At 43.6% G+C, this 25,388-nt stretch overlaps 1 protein-coding gene across 19 annotated transcripts in view; it reads right to left on the bottom strand.

The window, feature by feature from the left end:
* Positions 1-6,600: 6,600 nt before the first annotated feature.
* adgrl2a (adhesion G protein-coupled receptor L2a) overlaps positions 6,601-25,388 on the bottom strand; it is an 877,972-nt gene continuing 859,184 nt past the window's right edge. For 17 of the 19 annotated variants that reach the window (XM_068036644.1, XM_068036649.1, XM_068036640.1 and 14 more), the window contains 2 exons: positions 20,240-20,336; positions 6,601-8,781 (listed from right to left, as the gene is read on the bottom strand). In XM_068036644.1, the coding sequence (XP_067892745.1) occupies positions 8,021-8,781; positions 20,240-20,336 (858 nt within the window). In that variant the 3' untranslated portion in view covers positions 6,601-8,020. Of the gene's footprint in view, positions 8,782-12,227; positions 12,357-20,239; positions 20,337-25,388 lie in introns of all 19 variants that reach the window. The other 2 variants (XM_068036656.1, XM_068036655.1) reach the window with 2 other exon arrangements.

Genomic DNA, 25,388 nt, shown 5'->3' on the forward strand with positions numbered 1-25,388 from the left:
GTAATGAGGTCAGGAGCTGAGTGTCCCTGGAAGAACTCAAACTGAGCATCAGTGCACAGTTATTGCTGAGCAAGTGCCACTTGATTGATCGCACTGTCAACGACACCTTCCATCACTTTACTGATGATCGAGAGTAGACTGATCGGGTGGTAATTGGCTGGGTTGGATTTGTCCTGCGTTTTGTGTACAGGACATGCTTGGGCAATTTTTCACATTGCCGGGTAGATGCCAGTGTTGCAGCTGTACTGGAACATCTTGGCGAGGGGTGCGGCATGTTCTGGAGCACAAGTCTTCAATACTATTGCCAGAATGTTGTCAGGGCCCATAGCTTTTGCTGTATCCAGTGCCATCTGTTATGACCAACTGCTCCAGTCAAAACCCCCAATCAAAATATACGATTCTGATTGTGGTGGGAGAAACGCACTGTTAATTCAATCCCATCACTCCACACTTCACCTAACATATCATTTTAAAATTTCTAAATTAAAGAAAGACCCAGCCAAATTGTACCATCTATTAACCCCTGAGTGAGGCTAACCAAACCAGGTGTCTTTAAATCAACAAATTAACTGTTTAATTAAAAAAACTAAATTCTTAAACACTATAAAGATATAAAAAACATTTAAAATAGAAAAGATTAAGAGTCCTTGTAAATTTACAGTCCAATTTTGCTTGAAGTCCTCACAGCCGTCCGATGGGGAAAAAAAGTTCTTCCACAGTAGAACAGTCCGTAGTCTAATTCCAGCAGTAAGTGATGCTTTCCTTCTCCAGTGAATTGCAACAAGTAACAACTTGCAAACACTTAGAGTAGAATCAATCTGACTTTAGAGTTTTTGAGGGATAAAAGATTGTCACAGTCTAACTTCCCTTCCTTATGTTTAAATTACCAGAGATCTCGGTTTTGGCTTGACTTTTTTTTTAGAATTTTGAGAGATAATAATAATTAAACAGACTAACATCCTCTTCCTTCAGTTTAAATGGTTGAGAGCTCTTTTTTCAGTTGCTAACACCAGCTGTCTGTTTGTGTGCTCTGTTAGACCAAACTGTCTTCAACTAAAAAGCCAGTTCAAAATTGAATTGTAACAAATGTATCACTTGATACTCACTCCAAGTGACTGTATCTATGGTAACGAGCATGCACCCTTTGAATCGCAGTCTCCAAATGGTTGTATCCAATGGCAACCAAAAATGCATTTTCTCTGACTCCTGAGGCTTGCTGGTTCTTAAAGCAGTACAGATCCTTTGCAAGCCTTAAAGTTGCAGTACATATCCCCGGGAAAAAAAAACTACAGAACCATGCTACCTCTGCCCCTAGCGGAATGAAATGCCATTCCTGAAATGTGTTTCATTACAATGGGTAAAAAAAAAACAAATTGAAAAAACGCTGACATTTTTTTCCCCCACATTTACAAATATACACTTTTCTCAAAAAAATATTTAGACTACAGCAACAAGTTCCACCAGAACATTTTGGCTTTAAATTTTCAAAAGGTTGTTACAATTAACACATTTTAAATTTCCGAGCATAGTCTTCCAATTGTTTTGTGTTTTCCTTCCAAGTGTCCCTATTGTCCATCACCTCAGCCAGGTGAGCTGCACAGCTAGGAGTACCCCTTAATCTATGTGGCATCACTTGACACTGGAAAACCCTGTCCGGTGTAACAGAAGCTGATTTTTTCTTACCCTGGGGTGCCAAAGGAATTTGCAGGATCCCTCCAACACATCTTGTCTCTTTAAGACACGTTGTGTTGCCCACTCTGTCCTTACAGTCCTTTAAATGAGAATTTGGATAGGAGTCTGCCTTCTTTACCACAGTGACTTTTCTAGAGTCTATGCAAGTTTGAGCCATCCCACCTGGTTTAGACATCAAGACCATCTGCGAATTCCAACTGCCCTGACTAGGTTCACCTAAGCTGCCGTTCAGCATGCTTTGGACCTCTGCTTCCACTTCAGCCGGTTTGTCTGGACCCAAGCGACAAGGATGTCGTTTTAAAGGAACGGTTCCCCTATACCCACTAGGTTGTACATCCTGGCTTATCACTACAAACTTTTTGAAACATTGTGAAAACCCTGGTTAGGACTTCACGCCGTTTTGCCTTTAAGTGTATTTTCCTAGCTATTCTGCATTTGCTGATTGGATAGTTGGAAGTTCAATCATAGAATTTCCCAGGCCTACTTCTGCCTCATCCTCACTATCACTTTCCTTCTCAATAGTCCTGATTACCTGATATATCTGCACTGGCTTATCTTCCTCCCTGCGGTAATATGATTTGGGCATATTAATGTGAGACAATCAGTTCTTCTTCCGGCAATCAGGGGTGTCAATCAACCCACTCTTTTGATCACTCTATATGGACCACTGAACCATGCTTTCACTGGTTCTCTCTGTGATGGTAACAACACTAATACTTCATCCCCTGGTTTTATGGTAGGTTGTGGCTTTCCAACCATTTGACAGGTCTGGCATGCCCTACAAAATTGTCTCACAACCTTTGTAAGACCTGACCAGTAATAATGTGGGCTTATGCGTGATTTGGTCTTCCGAATTCCCCTATGTATTGCAAAAGGAATGTCGCGTGCTCACCTTAATAATGCTGTCGACATTTAGGTGGTACCACTATCTGTTCAACAACTGTCCCGTCTTCATCGGCAGGCCTATGAGGTGTTCTCCATTTCCTCCTCAAAACCCTGTTTGCCATATAATAGCCTTCCAGAACTCTTTTCACGTTAGCTTCTGACAGAGCCGTCTGTGCTATTCGGTAGATCTCTGGATCAGCTTGCTGTGCTGCAACGATGGATGATCTATTAAACATCTAATTTGGATTATCTAAAACCCCAAATAAGGTTTTAGATGCCTGACTATCTATTTGAGGTGCCTCTTTTATCTCCAACAATGGATCCTGTTTAGCCATTGCTCGGGTAACTACACGTGGAGGAAATATTCCCGTAACTTGTTCCTGTAATTGCTCTGTTTCCTTAATTTCACATGGTTGCTCTGTAACTATAGGAGAAACTGATACTTTTGATCCAGCCAATGCATTTCTAACTGAATCCTAGCCAAAACTACTTCATCACTCTCAGACCTACTACATTCTTGTTCCTCGTATTCGCTTTCTTGTTCCTCGTATTGCCCTTCATCTGTATCATCATCATCGTCTTCTAATATTTCCAGATGTTTGGCTATTATGTCAATTATCTCTGCTTTTTTGGCACCTGATTTCAATTCCAACTCCAATTTCACTGCCAATTCATTTGTTCTTAGTTAAAGTTATCAAGTCACTCAGGGAAACATTCTGCTTTCCCAAAAACTCTGCTACAACCACTAATGCCATTACAATGGTATAGATTGTATATTATATGAGACTTGGTTCTTTTAATTTCTTTGTAATTGGTGTCAGATTTAGATCCCAACAACTGAGTTTCCAATTGCTATGATCCCAGACATGAGAGCAATTAATATGATGCCAAACGCTGGACCCCAATTTAAATATGTTATCTCAGAAATGAGTAATTAATATGATTCCATTTGTGAGCCTTCCAAATTTGTCTGATTCTGATCCCAGATGTGAGCCACTGAATTAAATATGATTCAACTGCGAGCAAGCCCCCAATTAAGATAGGATTCAAATCCAGAAACCCAATTAATATGTGATTCAAATCTTGAGCGAGCCCCCCCCAGTTAATATGTTATTCAAATCCCGGATGAGAAACCCAATAAATATGATATGACCAACCGCTCCTGTCAAAGCCCCTAATCAAAATATACGATTCGGATTATGGTGGGAGAAACGCACTGTTAATTCAATCCCGTCGCTCTACACTTCACCTAACATATCATTTAAAACTTTCCAAATTAAAGAAAGACCCAGCCAAACTGAACCATTGATTAACCCCCGAATGAGGCTAAGCAAACCAGATGTCTTTAAATCAACAAATTAACTGTTTAATAAGAAAAACTAAATTCTTAAACACTATGAAGATATAAACAACATTTAAAATAGAAAAAATTAAGAGTCCTTGCAAATTTACAGTCCAATTTTGCTTGAAGTCCTCACAGCCGTCTGATGGGGAAAAAAGGTTCTTCCACAGTAGAACAGTCCATAGTCTAATTCCAGCAGTAAGTGATGCTTTCCTTCTCCAGTTAATTTCAACAAGTAACAACTTGCAAACACTTTCGGTAGAATCAATCTGACTTTAGAGTTTTTGAGGGATAAAAGATTGTCACAGTCTAACTTCCCTTCCTTCAGTTTAAATTACCAGAGATCTCTGTTTTGGCTTGACTTTTTTATGGAATTTTGAGAGATAATAATTAAACAGACTAAGATACTCTTCCTTCAGTTTAAATGGCTGAGAGCTCTTTTTTTTGGTTGCTAACGCCAGCTGCCTGTTTGTGTGCTCTGTTAGAACAAACTGTCTTCAACTAAAAAGCCAGTTCAAAATTGAATTATAACAAATGTATCGCTTTATACATTTAAAGTCCATGGTCCTTAAAGAGGTACTGATCCTTTGCAAGCCTTAAAGGTACACAGCATATTGCCAGAAAAAAATACTACAGGACCATGAAACATCACATGGAGTGAATAAGATTGGCTGAAGACTGGCATTTGTGATGCTGGGACCTCAGGAGGAGGCAGAGTTGGATCATCCTCTCAGTACTTCTGGCTGAAGATGGTTACAAATGCTTCAGCCTTGTCTTTTGCACTGATGCGCTGGGCTCCCCCATCATTGAGGATGGGGATATTTGTGGAGCCTCCTCCTCCTGTTAGTTGTTTAATTGTCCACCAACATTCACGACTGGAAGTGGCAGGACTGCCGAGCTTAGATCTGATCGATTAGTTGTAGGATTGTTTGGCCTTGTTTATCGTATGCTCCTTTTACTGTTTGGCATGTCCTGTGTTGCAGCTTTATCGGGCTGACACCTCATTTTTAGGTATGCCTGGTGCCGCTCCTGGCATGTCCTCCTACACTCTTCATTGAACCAGGGTTGGTCCCCTGGTTTGATTGTGATGGCAGAGTGGGGGATATGCTGGGCCATGAGGTTACAGATAGTGGTTGAATACAATTCTTCTGCTGCTAATGGCCTCATGGATGCCCAGTTTTGAGTTGCTAGATCTGTTCAAAATCTATCCTATTTAGCATGGTGGTCATAACACATAACACGATGGAGGGTATCCTCAATGTGAAGATGGGACTTTGTCTCCACAAGGACTGCGCGATGGTCACTCTTACCAATACTGTCATGGACAGATACTTCTGCGGCAGGTAGATTGGTGAGGATGAGGTCAAGTAGGAGTTTCCCTCACCACCTGCCACAGACCCAGTCTAGCAGCTATGTCCTTTAGGACTCAGCCAACAGTGGTGTTACCGAGCCACTCTTGGTGATGGACATTGAAGTCCCCCAACCCAGAGTAGATTCCATGCCCTTGTTACCCTTAGTGCTTCTTCCAATTGGTGTTCAACATGGAGAAGTACGGATTCATCAGGTGACAGGGGGCAGTAGGTGGCAATCAGCAGAATTATTTTTTGCCCATGTTTGACCTGATGCCATGAGGCTTCATAGGGTCTGGAGTCAATGATGAGGGCTCCCAGGGCAAATCCCTCTCAACTGTACGCCACTGTGCCACCACCTCTGTTGGGACTTTCCTGCCGGTGGGACAGGACATACCCGGGGATGGCGGTGTCTGGGACATTGTCTGTAAGGTATGATTCTGTGAGCATAACTATGTCAAGCTGTTGCTTGACTAGTCTGTGGGACAGGTCTCCCAATTTTGGCATAAGCCCCCCAATGTTACTAAGGAGGACTTTGCTGGGTCGACAGGGCTGGGTATGCTCTTTTCGTTTGCAGTGCGTCGGTCAGTTTCATTCGGCTTTGTCGTGGTTCATACAACTGAATGGTTTGCTAGGCCATTTCAGAAGGCATTTAAGAGTCAATCACATTGCTGTGGGTCTGGAGTCACATGTAGGCCAGACCAGGTAAGGACGGCAGATTTCCTTCCCTAAAAGACATAAGTGAAACCAGATGGGTTTTTACAACAATCAACAATGGTTTCATGGTCAACATTAGACAAGCTTTTTGATTTATTAATTGAATTTAAATTTCACATCTGGTGTGGGGGTGCGATACGAATCCCTGACCCCAGAGCATTAGCCCAGGCCTCTAGGTACTAGTCCAGCGACATTACCACTACGCCACCACCTCCACTTCAACACAGCATCAAGTTGCGCACAGCAAGCTCCCACAAACAGCAATGTGATATTAACCAGATCATTTGTTTCAATGAAGTTAGTTTGAGGGATAAATGTTGACCAGGAAGAACGTCTTCAAAATAGTGCCATAGGATCTTTTTCATACACCTGAGAGTGCAGACGGGGCCTCAGTTTAACATCTCATCTGAAAGGTGGCACCTCTGATAGGGCATCACTCCCTCAGTACTGCACTGTGGGTGTCAGCCCAGGTTTTGAAATGAGACTTTAGCCAGGCCTTCTGACTCAGAGGTGAGTGTGCTACTCACTGCTAACACTGTAACGACATTCATAAACATTTAATAGAGTCAACACATGGGGAAAAAACACGATCTTCTCGATTATTTGCAAAATTCTCACATTTATTTACTGCCAAAGAAGTGTTAAATTTTACATCAGGGATTAGTGGTGGGGATCTCGTTATTAACAGGAAATACACAAAATTGATACCTTGAAGCAAATCTGTGCTGGGACCATTCAAATCCTGCATCCCAGACCATGATAAATAAATAAACTCTTGGGGGGGTTTTAGGCAGAATGAAACATGGCAACCTCACATTCATGGTCCAGGAAGACAACCAGCTTCTTTGATTGGCTGGACCAGATTGATATGACAATACTTCAAGTGCCATTCATCCCTCTCCCCACAAAAAAAACCCCCCGCACCCCCTTCACCCCATCAAGTATATTACAGTAAAAACAAATGGAGCCTGATTTCATCGCATATAGCCAGAAATGGCGCACCTGGCTTAACGACCCAGTAAATATTAAAGGGCACAACTCATTTGGCCAAATAATAAATCATTAAAGGCAACAGATTCATCGGGAGGGCAAAAGAGCAACAGAGAGAGAAAGAGAAGTGTTTTTATTAAAACGGAGGGTTATGAGAATGGGTGAACATTGAAGTAAAAACGGGTGAAACTTCTGGCTTAATTTGCAGACTGCACAAGTTGCCAAAGAAAGGGGAAAACACATTTCATCATCTGTGCAAACGGGAACTTCACACAATATTTTCATCAAATTTCCTCCGTTTAAAATTCTCTTATATTTAGGTCTGACAATGTATTCAATTTATTTTACAATAGTAATACAACAAAATATATTTTCTTTCGCCATTTCTCAGTGAGAACAGATAACTGTACAGCTGAGTGAACGTGAGGTGTAAGGCCTGCGGCTGGGCTGCTATTGGCTAACTAGGATCTCCATTCGCACACTGAAAGGAGACAACCGACTCTTAAAACCGACCAATGATGCACAGTTCTTCCCTGCATTCAACAAAGCCTCTCCAGGAGCATTAAGGTACGACAGACAACTATTGCAGGGTTCCAGGACCTGCCTCTCGTTTTATAAAGTGTGGCTGGGGCTGAGACTTGGGGCCTGGGTTTGAGCCTGGGACCAGGGCCTGGGATAGGCAGAAGGTGGGGAGCAGGGGGGGGGGGGGGGGGGTTGGCGCAAGAAATACAAGGTGCAACTATATATATACAACTGTGTTCAAAACTGCTGCACTGGAATGGCCAGAAGTTCTCCCACTGCATCAGCAGCAGTGCACAAAGACGCAGAGACCCGGTGATTTGTCTGGTTTTGTTTGCGACGGAACAATACTGTTTCTGTGTAGCAAGAGAGTCCATTTCCTCACAAAGTCCTCACAGAACTGCAGAAGCCAGCTAGCTGTTTTTCTTTCCTGTACAATGTAAAAGCACCACAGGTCGCTGCACTGTCAATTCAGGTAGATATGAGGGGTCCGTTTTAATTCTGCTGCGTTTTTAACACATGTGTTTCACAGACTAGTTACTAGTTGCATTTGTCCTTCCCTCACATCCCCTTCTGGAATAGACTCTTCCTTGTTAATGGGGATAATATATCCATCGCTGTTGCCCCTGCTGATTTGATAGTATGTCTGGAGTTGGTTCCCAGCACCTAGATTGGGCATGCTCTTGTAGTAAAGGTCCTCATTCTCACTCCTTTTGGAGGGCGACAAGTCTTCTTCTGCCTCAGGGCTGCTCTCTGGGTATGGACAGTCTCTCAGATTGGGCATGCTTGTGTACAGGGAGTCTCTGTTGGGCGACTGCAAGGGGTCATCGACCTCGGCCGTGAGCTCCACGACGTAGCCAGCATCGGCCTCGGCCTTGGGCCGCTGCTGCTGGTGGTACAGGAGGGAGTGAGTGCGCTGCGGAATCAGCGGGGCCTCGAGCTCCGGCTGCCGCTGCTCACCCGGGCGGTCGCCGTGCGCCAAGGACGAGGCGTCGGCCACGATGGCGTCGTCCTCACTGCTGCTGCCGCCTGCGGTGGCCATCTTGGCGGAGAGGCCGCGGTCGAGGTTATGGGTCTTGTGGCCGCCGGCGCGAAGATTGTTGTGCACCAACTCGGAGATGATCATCTTCTCAAAGGCCGTGTCTCCCAGGCTCATCCCGCAGTCCAGTGCCTGCACGCTGTCGTTGGAGAAGTCCCCGTTCCGAATGGAGTAACTGTTGTTGAAGTTGCCGTTAAGTGGTAGAGTATCCATCGCGCTTGCGTCCCGGCCGTTGTTCAGTGAATGACCTGGAAACAAGAACAGAGAAAAGAAAATACATGGTAGTGTTAGCAGTTTGTCCCCTTTTTGTTAAACAAACTTCCAAGCCAAAGAAAAATTACATTTTTTTTTAATGTAGTTCAGGACAAAACAATAAGGGTCATATTTGTGGCATTTAAGGATATCCCCTTTCCCCACCTCCCTCACCCTGGCATTCAATTAAATCAACATCACCAATGAAGGGAGAGACTTAACATGGGCAGCATCTGCAAGGTTCAACGCCAAGCGTATCCTTGCGCATCTAATGCACAGGGGTTGCATGTGGCTCCATGCAGGACAAGGCAAAATGGATTTTTGTCCTGAAATACCTTAAAGCTGACTTGGGGAAGAAAATGCACCACCTTCACAAAACAAGTGCAAATAAATGTAATCAAATTAAATCCAGACACTAGCAGGCAAGACTATTTCACAGTTCTTTTGTAATGAGACATCATGGTGCAAAGCAAAGAATGAGGGGAAGGGAGGGGAAAATGGACAAGCACGGTGTAAGCGTGACTAACACCAAACAGTCATCCTCTTGGAACTACAGGTATCAGGCTCCACAAGCACCATCTGAAAACACTATAGACATCAGCTGGGTTGACTCACATGGGCAACTCACATCAAGTCTGTCTGCTCAGGCTATCTGGTGTAAGAGTAGCTGACATACAAAAGAAAGTAAAATGATCACTGTAACATGAGGAAGGATCACACAAACATCTCAGCAAACCAGTCAGAGCAAGGGCTCATCAAATGCGATCACAAGCAAACGAGGTCTTTTTGTTTCGGTTTTCTCTCCTCCGCGCGCCATTTTTTGGCGGAAACACAGCTTTCTTTTGAGATCCACCAGCTCCCTGCACCCTCACAACCTGCATCAGTCACAGTGACAGCCCTGACAGGCTATTCGAGGGTGGGGTGGGGAGGGGGGGGGGGGGGGGGGGAGGGGGCAGGGTTTATGAGAGAACACGGCCCTGGTGGGAAACTGAAGAAATGTGTGCAAATATCTTCAAACACAAGCTGCAGGAGGTCCGGTTTGTAACAGTAAATTTGTGTTGTGGAATGCAAAGGAGATGCCACCCATATTCCATGAGCTGCGGTAGAGCAGCCACTCATGCGTTTGCAGAAAGTAGGAAGAGGTAATTGTGAGAAATGGGTAAGTTAATAGTGGCATGTTTCAGAAGAGGTAAGAATTCTTCTTAGCACAGACATGTATAACAGCCAGCACGTGATTTATCACAAACAAACACACGCACAAAAGAACACACACACATTTATGAGTACAGCATGCTTTGGAAAGTGCTATCTGTATTTTCTGTTATTTCGACTAGAATGATGCAAAATGTGATCGGAATGTGACTGGCCACACGGTGACTGCTGCATTGTATTCAAAAGGCTTGAAGGAGAGGAGCTTTGCTGGCTGCAGGAAAACTGGCCTGCTGAAAATGGTCTGCAAAAAGTTATCATCCCGGGCCAACTGTTGAAGCTGGGTTTGATCCAGCTGATCTGGGGTTAGTGGGGGAGGGGTGGAGGCGGGCAGGCATGGGGGGTAACTTTGTCAGTTTTGTCCCATATGTGTGTGATCCAGAGCCTGGGGTCTGCCGATTGTTACGGAATGGTGTGGGGAAATGCTCTTTTAGCCCGGAGGCCACCTTCAGCATCCTGTGGGTGTGCAGTGGAAAGCTTTAGAGACTCCAATATGGTGACTGCATGCTGTATTCTGCACACTGGGGGCCTCAACAGTCACACCAGTTCTGTTGACCTGTGCAGATACTTACTGAAGAGATTGTTTCCCCTAACCTTTACTGGCCTGTTTTCCCCCCACCCCTTTTTTATTTCTGGAAGGCCTTGACTCTCATTGGCATAGAGTGCCCTTGGGCACCTCAACCAGACGGTCAATCTTCAACTGAAGGCCAAGACAGAGAGTACAGGCAGACTCTCTGAATGCCTGATGACACGTGTATTTCCACTGGAGCCTGCCGGACACCATGAGCAGGAAACTCAGCTGGCTTTTCCTTCCCCAAACCCAAAAAGTGGCAAACTCTTAAGAGCACAGCTGACAGACCAGGGAAATCCCGTCTGCGTCTTGTGGTCTCGGCAGCCTCAAGAACGTTGGGGGCAACTCACAGTCCAATTTGGAAGAAGCATCTCGATGCTTTAATGTTAAATTGACAAAAGCAAGAAAGTGGGACCCTGCCAATTGAATTTGCATTGACAATGCTCAGGCTTGTGAAAGTACAGTCTATAATCCCTGTCTTATCAGTTGCGTGATTGCAATTTTAGACATTCCTTTACAGCCAGTCTAATTATAGTCAACCTTCTTCCCACTGAATCTATTTCTTCATCTCCAGTTATGTTTTCACCAATCGCCTCATTTCAAATAAAAGAGAAAAAAAAAAATAAACAAGCATGCCGGAATTTTTTTTTACATTTGATAGGCAAAGTTAAGTTTGACTCCCATACTTGTCTCTCTGTAGGTCACTAGAGGGAAGCATAAGGAAAGAGCAAAAGACAAATAATGAAAAAAAAAGAAAGCTTGGGTTAGATTCAACACCACTTTTTTTTTTAAAAACACACGCTTTTTTCTTTCTTTGGAAGTTACGCTTCGGTGCTCAAATTACTCGCAGTATTAAGGCATTTATTTGACAACAAAGTGGAATTCCAGGCCCAACTCATATTTTCTGATTTGAGGCCTCATCGGGTCAGTGTAAGATTAATCGACTAGATTCATTCAAATGCTAAAGCTGTGGTGAGGGCTGTCATGGTAGTGATTTGCAAGAGGGAAATGGTTGCATTTGCTGTTTCTAGGCACAGTTGGAATCCTTTCCGCACTGCTAATTGCAACTCCTTCCCCTCTCTTTAAGGTGTTGCCTTGCACTAGCACACTCTTTAACACCCTACCCACCTCTGATAGCTCACCCATTCTCCAACAGTTAGCCTACTTGTGGGGGAGGGGACTGCAAACTGTCCTCGCTCGGCATTCTCTACCACCATTACTCCAGCAGCGAGTGGGATCTCTGGCAATCAGGAGCCCTGACCCATTCACTCCAAACGCCCCTCTTCCCTTCCTTAGTTATAGGACACTGCCCTAGTATCTGAGTTGAGCTCACTCAGAGCAGACTGGGGACTGAATCTTGGGCTTCATCTGGTTCAGTTACACATGGACTTTAGCAGCTGATCCCTCAGGGGTTGAGTGAGAATGGGAGAATTGGAAAGCATGGGGGCATGTGGGGCGAATTATGGGGCGGGTTTTGCTTGTAATTAATATTGTCCTGACTATAGAGCACCATTAATGTGATAACGCTCGCTTTCAAGAGACTCCGTAACCTCTTTGCATTTGCCAGGGTAATTCTGACTACAGTTTCACCCTTCCACCAGTGCCCGAAGGACTTCTAGCAGTTGTGTTAACAATGGTTTTCCAACAGTTAAGTAAGCACACCTGGTGAGCTAAACACATCAGCTGAAGGGGCATTAAAGACAACGGTTTCCGCAAGCAAGGTGTTATAAGGGTTGTTAGTGCCATGGGGTCGCAGAAGAGGATTTGTTAGTAGATAATTGCCCGTCATCCCTAAAGCAACAAGACAGAAAAAGATACATCAGTTTGTTTTTTTTTCTTGTTAAGCTCACAGATTCTTTCAAAACACATAAATAAAAATGGGCCCCCGTTTAAAGTTCAGCTGACAAGGTCTCATCAGCTGTGAAGTAAAACTGCAATGCATTACTTCATTCTTCATGAGAGAGAAAAAAAATGAAGTCCCAAAAATGGGCTAGGCTGTTTGTCCTTTCTCTTCATTCTCAAGGCTTAACAAGGCCTGTGCGGCTTTCAGATTTGCAAGGCAGTGCAAAGTTTCAAAGGGAAAGGAGAAAATCATTTGGCATGTTTTACTCGCATTGAGAGGGTCTTAATTCCGTGCAATGCAGAATGGCTGTCTCTGTATACACTGCTAATTTTGTTCCCATAGTCTAATTAAATTTTGGCCCATGTTGGGTTCTAGCTGCAAGGTATACTTTAGGTGAACTGCCTCCCCCCCCATACCTGCACTCCCCTCCCCCCCATACCTGCACTCCCCTCCCCCCCCCCTCAATTTCCCATTTGATAGCTCAGTGAGTTTATCCAGTGAGTAGCTGACCCAGTCAGGCTAAGAGGACACCAGGTTCAATTCCTGGCCTGCACTCAGTTAGGCAACAATATCAGCTTGCATTTATCTAGTGGCAGTTAATGCCCCAAGGTGCTTCACAGGCAGCAGGAGGAGTGCCTCCTCAGCTAGAGAGTGAGGAAGTAAAAATGAAAGAAAAATATCAAAATCCAGCTGCCGGGTGTAAACGAGAAGGACTGTGGAGGCTGGATGAGGTGAGGATTAGGGATCTGACCGTCGCTTCCTCACGATCCCAAGGCATCCCTCCTGTCATTCACTTCTCAAGGCGCTAGTGTGAGAGGTCGGAGGTAGGGGATGAAGGCATGCATCAGAGCAGGGCCAAAAATCAGGATCACCATCAGTAGAAGTTGCTTTAGGCGTCGACCTTGTCTGACAGCAAGCTGCCTCTATTGCAGCAAAGGCGAACGTGACTGTTGACAAAACTACAAACTGGTTAACACTTGGGTAACTTCTCATCTGTCATCTCGCCACCCTATACCTCAGGCTTAAGTCGCTGATTGTATGCTTATTGAAGAGACTTGTTCAGAGATTTACAGCTCCACTATTCCTTGTTCTAAATAATTCCACAAGGCACTCATTTTAATTTAGAGTGGACAACAACCTGGTATTAAGTTGCTGAAATTAAAATGTCGGGAAAATCCAATTGTTAATTTGATGCCTATTTAGTTATCTGGAAATTAACTGGCCTAGTTTTATATTGATTAGATAAAGATTTCTGACATTTTCTATCTGCTTTCCAAAAAACCTGTATTGCTGCTGCTTTATCTTGACACAGTCCTATCCCCTTCTAAATTCGGTAAAGATGGCGAGACAGGGAAGTGAATGAACATTCCTTAAATTTAAAAATGGAATATTGCTATTTGTAAATGAGGCACGCACAATTAATGGAGCGAAGTATGCAGTTAATAAATTATAGAGGGCTAAGTGGTGCCTCTAACCTCTGGCATTCCCACAGCCTATGTTTTTTTATGGGGGAGGTGGGGAGGGAGGGGGGGTGCGGTGGAGGTGCACAGAAGAGGCAAATCTACCAGCTCAGACGAAATTGCACCGTGTGATCGCTGCGCTCGCTGACTGCAGAAGACTTCGCAGCCAAGCCCGACCCCACCTCCATCCATTGGCCACAAATGCTAAATGGCTTTCAGTAGCAGGGCACCCCCTCCCCGACTAATCCAGAGACACTATGTCCAATCTTAAGTGCCCTCAGCTGTGATCAACTAATCCTGCGCAGGCTACTGATTGAACTGAGGAACCCTTCCTGGTTTGTATGGCTCGGACACTGTAACGTTAACTCCCGAGTCCTCTAGGCCAGGGTATGGTAGTGTAGTGGTTACGTTACTGGACTAGTAATCCAGAAGCTGCACTATGAATCCAGTACAACACAGGTTTAAATCCCATTGAGAATATGAATTCAGTTTATTTTTTAACTCTGGAAATAAAAGCTAGCATCAGTAAAAGAGACCATGAATCTGTTGGATTGACATAAAAACCCAACTGATTTACTGAGGTCCTATTTGTGAAGGAAGACTGCTGGCCTTGCTCTGGTCTGGCCTATATGTGACTCCAACGTGGTTGACTCTTTAGTGCTCTCTAAAATGGCCGAGGAAGGCCCTCGAGGGCAACTAGGGAAGGGGAGTAAAATAGTCGACAATGAGTAAAAAAAATCCAAGCAAGAACAAAAATGTTCTCTTGTTTACAGTAATAAAACAAGTTTGGACACATCCCATATGGATGCATATTTTATCACTGCTTCCCCCTTTTTTAAACCAACTGCAGTAAGGTAATCAAACATTTAAAAGATCACATTTTAATTTAGGTCTGAGATAATGAATCACCTGCTAAATATTTTACTTCAAGTGCGTCTGTGCTGGCTTCAGGCTCACTGATAACTCAGTCAGCAAAGAGCTTTTCTATTACATAAAAACCTCTTGTCCACTCAAGTTATTATCAAGATGCATCAACATGTGAGGGTTGTCTTATATTTATCTCAACTCACTGTTGTGCCTCAATGTGGAGCCCTATTCATAATCGATTGACAATCATCATATAAAATCCATGAGTTTAGTCCAGTCGTTCTATAAAATCCACACAGTTGAACCAGCCCAGAAAAACATCATCGATGAGGGCGTTAATGAAATTTCTCTATTTGAATGTAGGCAACTAGGTGTTAATTTGTTTAATGCCTTTGCTACAACAACTTGCAGCTCGTACCTTTAAGGTAGCAAAACACACCAAGGTATTTCATAAAGGCAAACACCGAGATGGGAGTTGAGGGAGGGGAGATGGTCAAAGGCAGTGGGGGTGAAGAGGTAGGCTTTAAGAGGCTATTAAAGATGGGGAAAGAGGAGTAGCAATAGTGAAAGCAACTTGCATTTATGCTGAATCTTTAATGTCTTAAGTCGTCTCTAGGTGCTTCAGAGGCGCAAGGAGAAAAGAACGGCAAGTCAAAGGCTGCGAGATTGGGAGGGTGATTCAGATGTTTGAACCAACCGGTCGCTTTTAAGGAGGAACTGAAAGGTGAGGAGACAGAGGGGTTCATGGGAGTAAGTTCCAGATGGTGGAGCCTGGGCAGCTGAGGACACAGCTGCCAATCGCCAATAGTGGGGCAGGGAGAATACACATCGAATGGTTACAGCACAGAAGGAAGCCATTCAGCCCAACGAGTCCATGCCAGCTCTCTGCAAGAGCAATTTAGCTAGTCCCACTCCCCGGCCCTTTCCCCGTAGTCCTGCATTTTTTTTTTCTATTCATGTAATTATCCAATTCCCCTTTGAAAGCCACAATTGAATCTGCCTCCACCACACTGTCAGGCAGTGCACTCCAGATCCTAACCACTCGAAAGAAGTTTTTCCTCATGTCGCTGTTGCTTCTTTTGTCAATCACCTTAAATTGGTGTCCTCTGGTTCTGGATCCTTCTGCCAATAGGAACAGTTTCTCCCCATCTACTCTGTCCAGACCCCTCATGATTTTGAACACCTCTATCAAATCTCCACTCACCCTTCTCTTCTGAAGGAGAGCAGCCCCAGTTTCTCCAATTTATCCATGTATCTGAAGTTTCCGACACCTGGAACCATTCTCCTAACTCTTTCCTGCACCCTCTCTAATGCCTTCACATCCTTCCTAAAATGCAGTGTCCAGAATTGGGTGCAATACTCCAATTGAGGCTGAACCAGTGTTTTATAAAGACTCACCATAACCTGCTTGCTTTTGTACTCTATGCCTCTATTTATAAAGCCCAGAATCCCATTTTTATATGCTTTCTCAACCTGTCCTGCCATCTTCAACTATTTGTGCACCTATACCCCTAGGAATCTCTGTTCCTGTACCCCGTTTGGAATTGTATCCTTTATTTTATTTTGCCGCTCTTTGTTCTTCCCACTAAAATGTATTCCTTAAATTTTCTGTCACATATCGCCCACTCCAACCCTCCAGTCTATGCCCTCTTGAAGTCTATCACTATCCTCCTCACTGTTCCTGTCATCTGTAAATTTTTAAATTGTGCCCTGTACACCTATGTCTCAGTCATGCGGCCGGAATCAAAGGGATGTAGACTTCCGAGGGCTGAGAGAGATAGGAAGGAGTGCGGCCATGGAAGGAGCATAGAGTCATTACGGAACAGAAGGCAGCCATTCGGCCCATCGAATCCATGTGGGCTCTTCACGGAGCTATTCAGTCAGTCCCACTCCCCTGGTTGATCTGCACACGAGGATGCAAATTTCAGATGGGGTCTCAAAGGTAATTCGAGAGTGCAAGCAGAAAGCTCCATCAAGGGCAATGGGTTGCACAGCTGAAATAACAACAAGAAATGCTGGAAATACTCAGCAGGTCTGGCAGCATCTGTGCAGAGAGAAGGAGAGTTAACGTTTCAGGTCAGAGACCCTTCTACAGAACTCTGGTCACAAACCTGAAACGTTAACTCTCCTTCTCTCTCCACAGATGCTGCCAGACCTGCTGAGTATTTCCAGCATTTCTTGTTTTTATTACAGATTGCCAGTATCTGCAGTATTTTGCTTTTATTTTAGGGTTGCACAGCTGGTTAGAGTTCGACTAAAACTTCATGGTGTGATGTCAGTTCGCATGAGCTTAGTCGGGTCAAGAAGTTATTTTTTATTCTTTCACGGGTGTGGGCGTCGCTGGCCAGGCCAGCATTTATTGCCCATCCCTAACTGCCCTCGAGAAGGTGGTGGTGAACTGCCTTCTTGAACCGCTGCAGTCCTTAGGGTGTAGGTACACCAACAGTACTGTTAGGGAGTTCCAGGATCTTGACCCTGCGACAGTGAAGGAATGGCAATATAGTTCCGAGTCAGGATGGTGATGGTGTTCCCATGCATCTGGTTCCCTTGTCCTTCTAGGTGGAAGAAGTCGAGGGTTTGGAAGGTGCTGTCGATGGAGCCTTGATGAGTTGCTGCAGTGCATCTTGTAGATGGTACACACTGCTGCCACTGTGTGCCTGTGGTGGAGGGAGTGAATGTTTCTGAATGGGGTGCCAATCAAGTTTGTTCTGGATGGTGTCAGGCTTCTTGAGTGTTGTTGAAGCTGCACCCATCCAGGCAAGTGGAGAGTATTCCATCACACTCCTGACTTGTGCCTTGTAGATGGTGGACAGGCTTTGGGGAGTCAGGAGGTGAGATACTCGCTGCAGAATTCCCAGCTTCTGACCTGCTCTTGTAGCCACAGCATTTATATGGCTGGTCCAGTTCAGTTTCTGGTCAGTGGTGACCCCCAGGATGTTGGTAGTGGGGGATTCAGCGATGGTAATGCCATTGAACATTAAGGGGAGATGGTTAGATTCTCTCTTGTTTGAGGTGGTCATTACCTGGCACTTGTGTGGTGTGAATGTAACTTGCCACTTATCAGCCCAAGCCTGGATGCTGTCCAAGTCTTGCCGCATCTGATCATGGGCTGCTTCAGTATCTGAGGAGTCGCGAATGGTGCTGAACATTGTGCAATCATCAGCGAACATCCCCATTTCTGTCATTATAATGGAGGGAAGGTCATTGATGAAGCAGCTGAAGACGGTTGGGCCCAGGACACTACCCTGAGGAACTCCTGCAGTGATATTTCCAGTTCCACCCTGCAGATGGGGAACTTCACCTGGATGCACAGTCACACTCTGCGCACCCCATCATAACAATTGGCCATGAAAAATGCACACCCGAATTCCTCACGTGTGTCAGTAGAGACAATCATAGAATCTTCAAGCACAGAAGGAGGCCATTCAGTCCATCATGCCTGTGCTGGCTCTTTAGAAAAGCAATCCAATTAATCCTACTCTTTCCCCATAACCCTGCAATTTTTTTTTTCCTTTTTAAGTAAATAACCAGTTCTCTTTTGGAAGTTACTACTGAATCTGCTTCCACCGCCCTTTCAGGCAGCACATTCCAGATCACAACAACTGGCCATGTAAAAAAGAAATTTACTTTATTGCTCCTCCAGCATTTTTTCCAATTATCTTACATTTGTGTCCTCTGGTTCCTGACCCTTCGGTCAGTGGAAACAGTTTCTCTCTATCTACTTTTCCAAAACATCTCATGATTTTGAACACCTCTGTTAAATTACCCCTTAACCTTCTCTGCCCTAAGGAGAACAATCCCAGCTTCTCTAGTCTCTCCATGTAACTGAAGTCCCTCATCCCTGGAACGATTCTAATAAATCTACTTTGTACCTTTTCCAAGGCCTTGATATTCTTCTTAAAGAGTGGTACTCAGAACTGGACATGATACTCCAACTGAGTCCTAACCAGTATTTTATAAATGCTTCAAATAATTTCCTTGCTTTTGTACTCTATGTCTTTATTTATTAAGTCCAGGATTCCATAAGCTTTCTAACCACCTTATCAATTTGTCCTGCTACCTTTGATCTTCACAACCTCTGTGCTTTTGTGCTGTGTGCCTCTTAATTTATAAAGGCCAGAATCGGGCATGCTTTAGGGGAAATTGAAAAATTACCCTCAGTAAAACCTGCGATTTAACAAATCCAGCTAACTTGCCAATTTTCTTTTGCTGACACACACTCAAGAAGCTATATCCCGCATCACACAAGTTCTTCAGGTTTTGACTACCCTCCTCCCATTCCTTAAAAGAAAATGGTGAAACACGCCAGCATCAATGCAGCCCATGAAGTCCACATGCTCTATCCTGCTCCTGCCAAGATCAGGTCTTCAGAACTTCAGTCCCCGACACCCGAAATGTGTCAACAGGGTGTTCACGAGTCTTTTTTTTTTGTCACGCAATTCCGTGTCAGAAACGCTTTGGTGTTAATCGCGAAAGACTCCAAGCTGGTCATCACAGTTTTCCAGTGGCATGGGCAGTGGCAACGGCACCAAGTTTCCCAATGTTGAAACCTGAGCTCTTATACTTTCCGTAGGTCAGCAGTCGCTTCCTCGAGAACTATACAGAAATCGCAGAAGAGTACAGCACAGGAGGCGGCCATTCGGCGTATCCTGTCTGCACCTCCTCTTTCAAAGAGCAATCCAGTTGGTCCCACTGTCCTGCTCTTTCCCCTTATCCCTGAAACTATTCCCTCCCTCAAGTATTTACCCAATTCCCTTTTGATGGTTATTGTGGAGTCTGTATCCACCACCCTTCCAGGCAGTGCATTACAAATCATAACCACTCATTGCATAAAAAGGTTTTTCCTCAAGTTGCCTCTGGTTCTTTTGCCAATCAGCTGAAATCTGTGCCCTCTCGTTAGCAACCCATTGGAAACAGTTTCTCTTTACTTTATAAACCCTTCATGATTTTAAACATGATCAAACCTCCTCTTAGCCTTCTCTGCTCTAATGGAGAACAGCCCTAGTTTCACCTGTCTCCCCATGTAACTGAAGTCCCTCATCCCCGCTACCATCCTAATAAATCTCTTCTCTACCCTCTCCAAAACCCCCACTCACTCTCGGCCTGAGATGGAGCCTGGGGTTTTCCCGATCTACAAGGGGGCTCAGCTGGTCACTGGATAAACTCACCAAGTTATCAGAAGCAACTAAAATGATCATTCTGATGACATACGTAAATCACTTCAGTACTACACCAACAAAAAGAAAATAAATTACACTGTGGTGGATTCAAGAAAGGTTGGATAGGAAAAGAACAGGAAAAGAAGCCTTTAAGTTACATTTTCTTCTTTTGAATTGTTTGAGAAAAATTCAGACGTGTATATTTTATGGCTGCACTAGATCTGTGGATTTTTCTTTTTACAGAGCGACATCACAGAAAAGCCACACTAGGACACGTACGAACGACATCCCCATTCCAAAAGACATTTTTTTTGTCAATGTATAATTTTTTCCCCAGGAACTGACCTTGGTTAAGTGTTGAAGTGCTGTTGATTTCACCTGAGATAAAGGAAGATTCTGATTGTTTTCGCACAGTGTCATTCCACATCCTTCTAATACGACTCTGTGAATAGGCCAAATAGGCTGGTGAGCAAAAGCACTCCGAAAGAGAGAAAAAAAGGCCGGTCTACAATGATTATCAAATGGACGACTGAGCTTTGACATCTCTCAAGTAACAGGATGCTGATCAACTTGGCACTGATGTTGATGTGACACTACCATCGCACTAGGCTCACTGAATCAGGAGCGGAGCTGCTGCCACTTCACTCGCGCATTAATATACTTCGATGGAATCCCCAAATATATTAACATTGACGTTGAAGACGGGTTAGAGTGCGAACTTCTCTACGCAACGCCAGCTTCTCGCTCATCGTTCAGTGAGAAGTCCCCAAGTGAGCACTGGAGAATGAAACCAGCCTTCTCTTGTGGACAGGCTAAGCTAAAAGCATTCTGCCTTTTACACCAATTCCCATTCAGAAGTAACACGTCTCCTGACCATGCACGCAAGAAGCTTCGTGCCTGAAAACAAAATCCGTCAGCTGCTGTTCATTTTTGTTTTGCAGATGTATCTTCCAGTTGACAAGTCCAAATCCAGACGCATCAACCCATGTCTCAGGCCCCCTCAAGGGTAGATACTTGGCTTTGAAAGCACAGTGATTCAGATTAAAACCTGATGATGCTATTTCAGATAGTTACTGCCCATTTCTTCAACTGCTGAAACCGTTTTGTACTAAATACAGAAGGGAAGGGACTATAAGCATCACAAGGATTTTTTTTTTTAAATCAATACACAGCCAATGATAACATCACACTGCTAAAAATTTTGTTTTTCCCTTTTCTGAGTTGGTTTCTTCAGCTTGAAAATTGGCCTTTATGTAATAAGTCATAGAAAATAACAAGCTCTTGTCACCGTACTTACAAGTCTAGCCTTGAGGACTTCCAAAGCTCAGGGTTGTTGGCTCAAGAATAGAAAATAAGAATCATGTATACTCTTTCTATAAAGGCTGGTGTTTGGGGCATTCATCATAACTGGCACAAGAATATAAGAAATAGGAGCAGGAGTAGGCCATTCAGTCCCTCGATTCTGCTCCGCCACTCAATAAGATCATGACTGATCTGATTGTGGCCTTAACGCCACTTTCTTGCTTGCCCCTCATAACCCTTGACTCCCTTGTAGATCAAATATCTGTCGAACTCAGCCTTGAATATATTCAATGACCCAGCCTCCACTGCTCTCTGGGGTAGAGAACTCCACAGGTTAACGCCTGAGAGAAGAAATTCCTCCTCATCTCCATCTTAAAGGGGAGATCCCTTATTTTGAAACTGTGCCCCCTAGTTCTCGATTCTCCCACAAGGGGAAACATCCTCTCAGCATCTACCCTGTCAAAACCCCTCAAAATCTTTTATGTTTCAGTAAGATCGCCTTTCATTCTTCTAAACTTCAATGAGTATAGGCCCAACCAAATCAACCTTTCCTCATAAGGCAACCTCTTCACCACAGGAATAAACCTAGTGAACCTTCTCTGAACTGTCGCCAATGCAAGTATATCCCTCCTTAAATAAGGAGACCAAAACTGTATGCAGTACTCTAGGGGTGGTCTCACCAGTACAGTTGTACCAAGGCTTCCCTACTTTTGTACTCCATCCTTGCAATAAAGGCCAACATGTGAGAGTTGTGCATCCAAAGGGAGCCTTGCCCCAGGTTCATCAGAGACAAGATAGACAATGTTGGCATGCAAGGTACACTCAAGTAACTTATACCCAGGGGTGGACTCGACTCATGATAATGGAGCAAAATGGTCTCTTTTTTCCCTTTGGAGATTGACCAAAGGCATTATATGCAGCAAGCTATGTGAAACCCATAATCCCTTTTGTGGACAATTACCGGTTGCAACAACAACCATGTGTATTTATTATAGCCCGTTTAACATAGTAAAATGTCCCAAGGTGCTTCACAGGAGTGTTACCAAACAAAATTTGACACTGCCATATTAGGATATAAGAGTACAGGTGACCAAAAGCTCAGAGAAGTAGGTTTTAAGGAGCATCTTAAAGGATGAGAGGGAGAGAGAGAGTGGTCGAGGTTTCGGGAGGGTACAGGAAAGACGTGAGGACGTTGGAGACAGGACAGAAAAGATTCACGAGAATGGTTCCAGGGATGAGGAATTTCAGTTATGAAGATAGATTGGAGAAGTTAGGGCTGTTTTCCTTACAGAAGAGAAGGCTGAGAGGTGATTTGATAGAGGTATTCAAAATCATGAGGGCTCTGGACAGAGTAGATAGAGAGAAACTGTTCCCACTTATGAAAGAATCGAAAACAAGAGGGCACAGATTTCAAGTATTTGGTAACAGAAGCAAAAGTGACATGAGGAAAAACTTTTGCACGCAGTGAGTGGTTAAGGTCTGGAATGCACTGCCCGAGAACGCGGTGGAGGCAGGTTCAATTGAAGCATTCAAAAGGGAATTAGACAGATGAAAAGGGAGAATGTGCAGGGTTACAGAGAGAAGGCGGAGGAACGGAACTGAAGGAACTGCTCTTTCAGAGAGCCAGTGCGGGCACGATGGGCCGAATGGCCTCCTTCTGCACTGTAACGATTCTGTGATTCTGTATTCCAGAACCCTGGGCTCAGGTAATTGAAGGCAATGCCGCCAATGGAGGAGTGATGAATATCGGGGATGCTCACGAGGCCAGAGTTGAAGGAACGCTGATTTCTTGGAGGGTTGTAGGGCTGGAGGAGGTCACAGAAATAGGGAGGGGCACGGCCATGAAGGGATTACAGTGCGCAACGCAAAAGGGAAAGAAAGTAGACTTGCATTTATGTAGTGAATCTCTCATTAACATTTCAAAGCGATTCACATGGAATGAGTTATTTGGAAGCACAGGGATACGTGGGAAAATAAGGCATGGCCAGAGCAGTCAAACAGCGAGGAGGTGAATGACCCTGGTCTCTTGAGTCTCTTCTTTTGCTCAGGCTGGAGATTTAGCAAGTATTGCCCTTTGTTCCTGTATTGTTTTCCCGCTATATTTCATGTAGTATGAAGCAACATAATTTGAGCAAGTGACATTGAATAATGAAGAAACAATTCACCTGACAATTTTTTTTTAATACCTGGTAACAAAAAACAAGTTTAACTTGCATTGATAAAGCACTTCTGGATGCTCAAACTGCTTCATAACTGATTAATTATTATTTTTTAAATGTAGTCACTGCTGTTATTTGAACAAATGTAGTGGTAAATTTACACAAAGCAAGGTCCCGGAAATGGCATATGAGATAAATAACCAGCGGATCAGCTTCTGGTGCTACTGTTTGATGGAGGAATGTTGTCTAAGAGAGTGTTCTTCAAACTGCTTCATCAACTTGAATGAGCAGTACCCAAAAGAACAGTTCAGTTTGGATGCAGTGAGCTATCCCAGTCCTCGACCTCCTTTAATCTACTCTCAAGTTTAACATGTGATGGAATAGAGGTATAATAGGCTTAATTAAATAGAATTTGGAAATAGTGTATGATGCCTTTTAGAAGTAAAGATTGAATAGTCAGTTTTCAGACCTCACTGAAATTCCCCTTTAAAAAGTTAGAAAATGTCAAGTTCCCTGTTAGAATAGAATTTCTGTTGCCAGGGAATTGGAAGATAAACACATACATTGAAATATCTTGTGTGACCTCAGTAAGAGGTAGTAATAAACTTAATTAGTTTATGGGGTTGTTGATGCAGACAAATCAGCTCCAGAGGTTGCTTTAAGGTACCATTAAAAAGGCAATTATAGAAAATGGACTCACAGGAACAAGAGGTCAAGTAAACACAACTATAAACATTTTGACTGAATAAAGGCTTACAACTTCAGAAAACAGGGTTTCCAGTAAAACATTAAGTGGAAATGGTAATTACAAATATGGATTTTAAAAGGAACACAGGAAGGCCACATAAATGCTGGAAGTCAGATGACACCTTAGAAATAGTATAAAAATGAGAGGTTTTGAAAGCAAAGTTTAGGGGTGTTGTATCCTCAAACAACACTTCTCGCCCCATACCTTAATCGGGGGATTTAAGGTAAAAGTTTACTTTATATTTTGATGGATATTCTAAGATAATTTTGCTGCAACATTAGCAAGGTTAAACTTTTGGATTCTATGCTAGAAATAAGAATATGTGTTACATCTCTCAGTAATATTTGATACTGTGATATACTTATCCACTTAAGAAGTTTATTACATGTTAAATTCTTTAAATAAATCTATAAAAGTTAATAAATCCTCTCATGTAGCATTCTGTATACAACTACAAGAACCCTCTTTCTGTGTCTCTAAGTGCAGAGATACGTATTGAAGGGACTTTCCCAGACCCTTATAATATCTGGGATATTTACGACTTAGCCATAAATATTAAAATAGGCTATACAAAAGATGGTAATATTCTCTGTTGGTTTTCTTTCTTTGAGGGAAAGCTAGTACAATTCTTTGGACCCAAATAAGTGTCTGAGAAGTTGTCTGGTTTGAGCTTGATTAAAGGAGATTTACAGGGATGTACTCTTGATTTGGTTTAGCCCCTATAAGGGATTAAAGTCATAAATCACTTCAAACAATTTCAGCTTGACTTTCATTAATGCAATAACTTCAACCCTATCCCAAAATTCCCTCAAGAAGCCAGGTTTTGTTTTCTTCTGCCTAAGGAATTAAAGGAAACCATCACCAGGCATCGTCTAACTGGATTTTAATCTCTGACTGAGCACACTGAGGTGTCAGAGACTACTCCTGTTAACAGGCTAAACTGGTCAATTCCGGATGGATCCCTAAAAAAATCGCCAGTGGCGAAAATTCACAGACCTGAAATGTTAACTCTTTCTCTCTCCACAGACCTGCTGAGTACTTCCAGTACTTCCTGTTTTTATTTCAGATTTCCAGCACTTGCAGTATTTTGCTTTTATTATCACAAAGTGATTGTTTGTTTTCAGATTTATTAGGCAGAGTTTCTTTTAACATGTGAAGGCCAAACAGATGACCATCTACATCTGTCTCTCTGGCAAACTTAATGAGAGAGCAAGCAAGAGCAGGGAACATTCTAGGAAGTGTCACAAGAGCAAATTGTTGCTCAATCTATGCAAGGAAAACCTCT

The sequence above is a fragment of the Heterodontus francisci genome, chromosome 8 (assembly GCF_036365525.1).
Source record: "Heterodontus francisci isolate sHetFra1 chromosome 8, sHetFra1.hap1, whole genome shotgun sequence".
Taxonomy (NCBI): Eukaryota; Metazoa; Chordata; class Chondrichthyes; order Heterodontiformes; family Heterodontidae; genus Heterodontus; species Heterodontus francisci.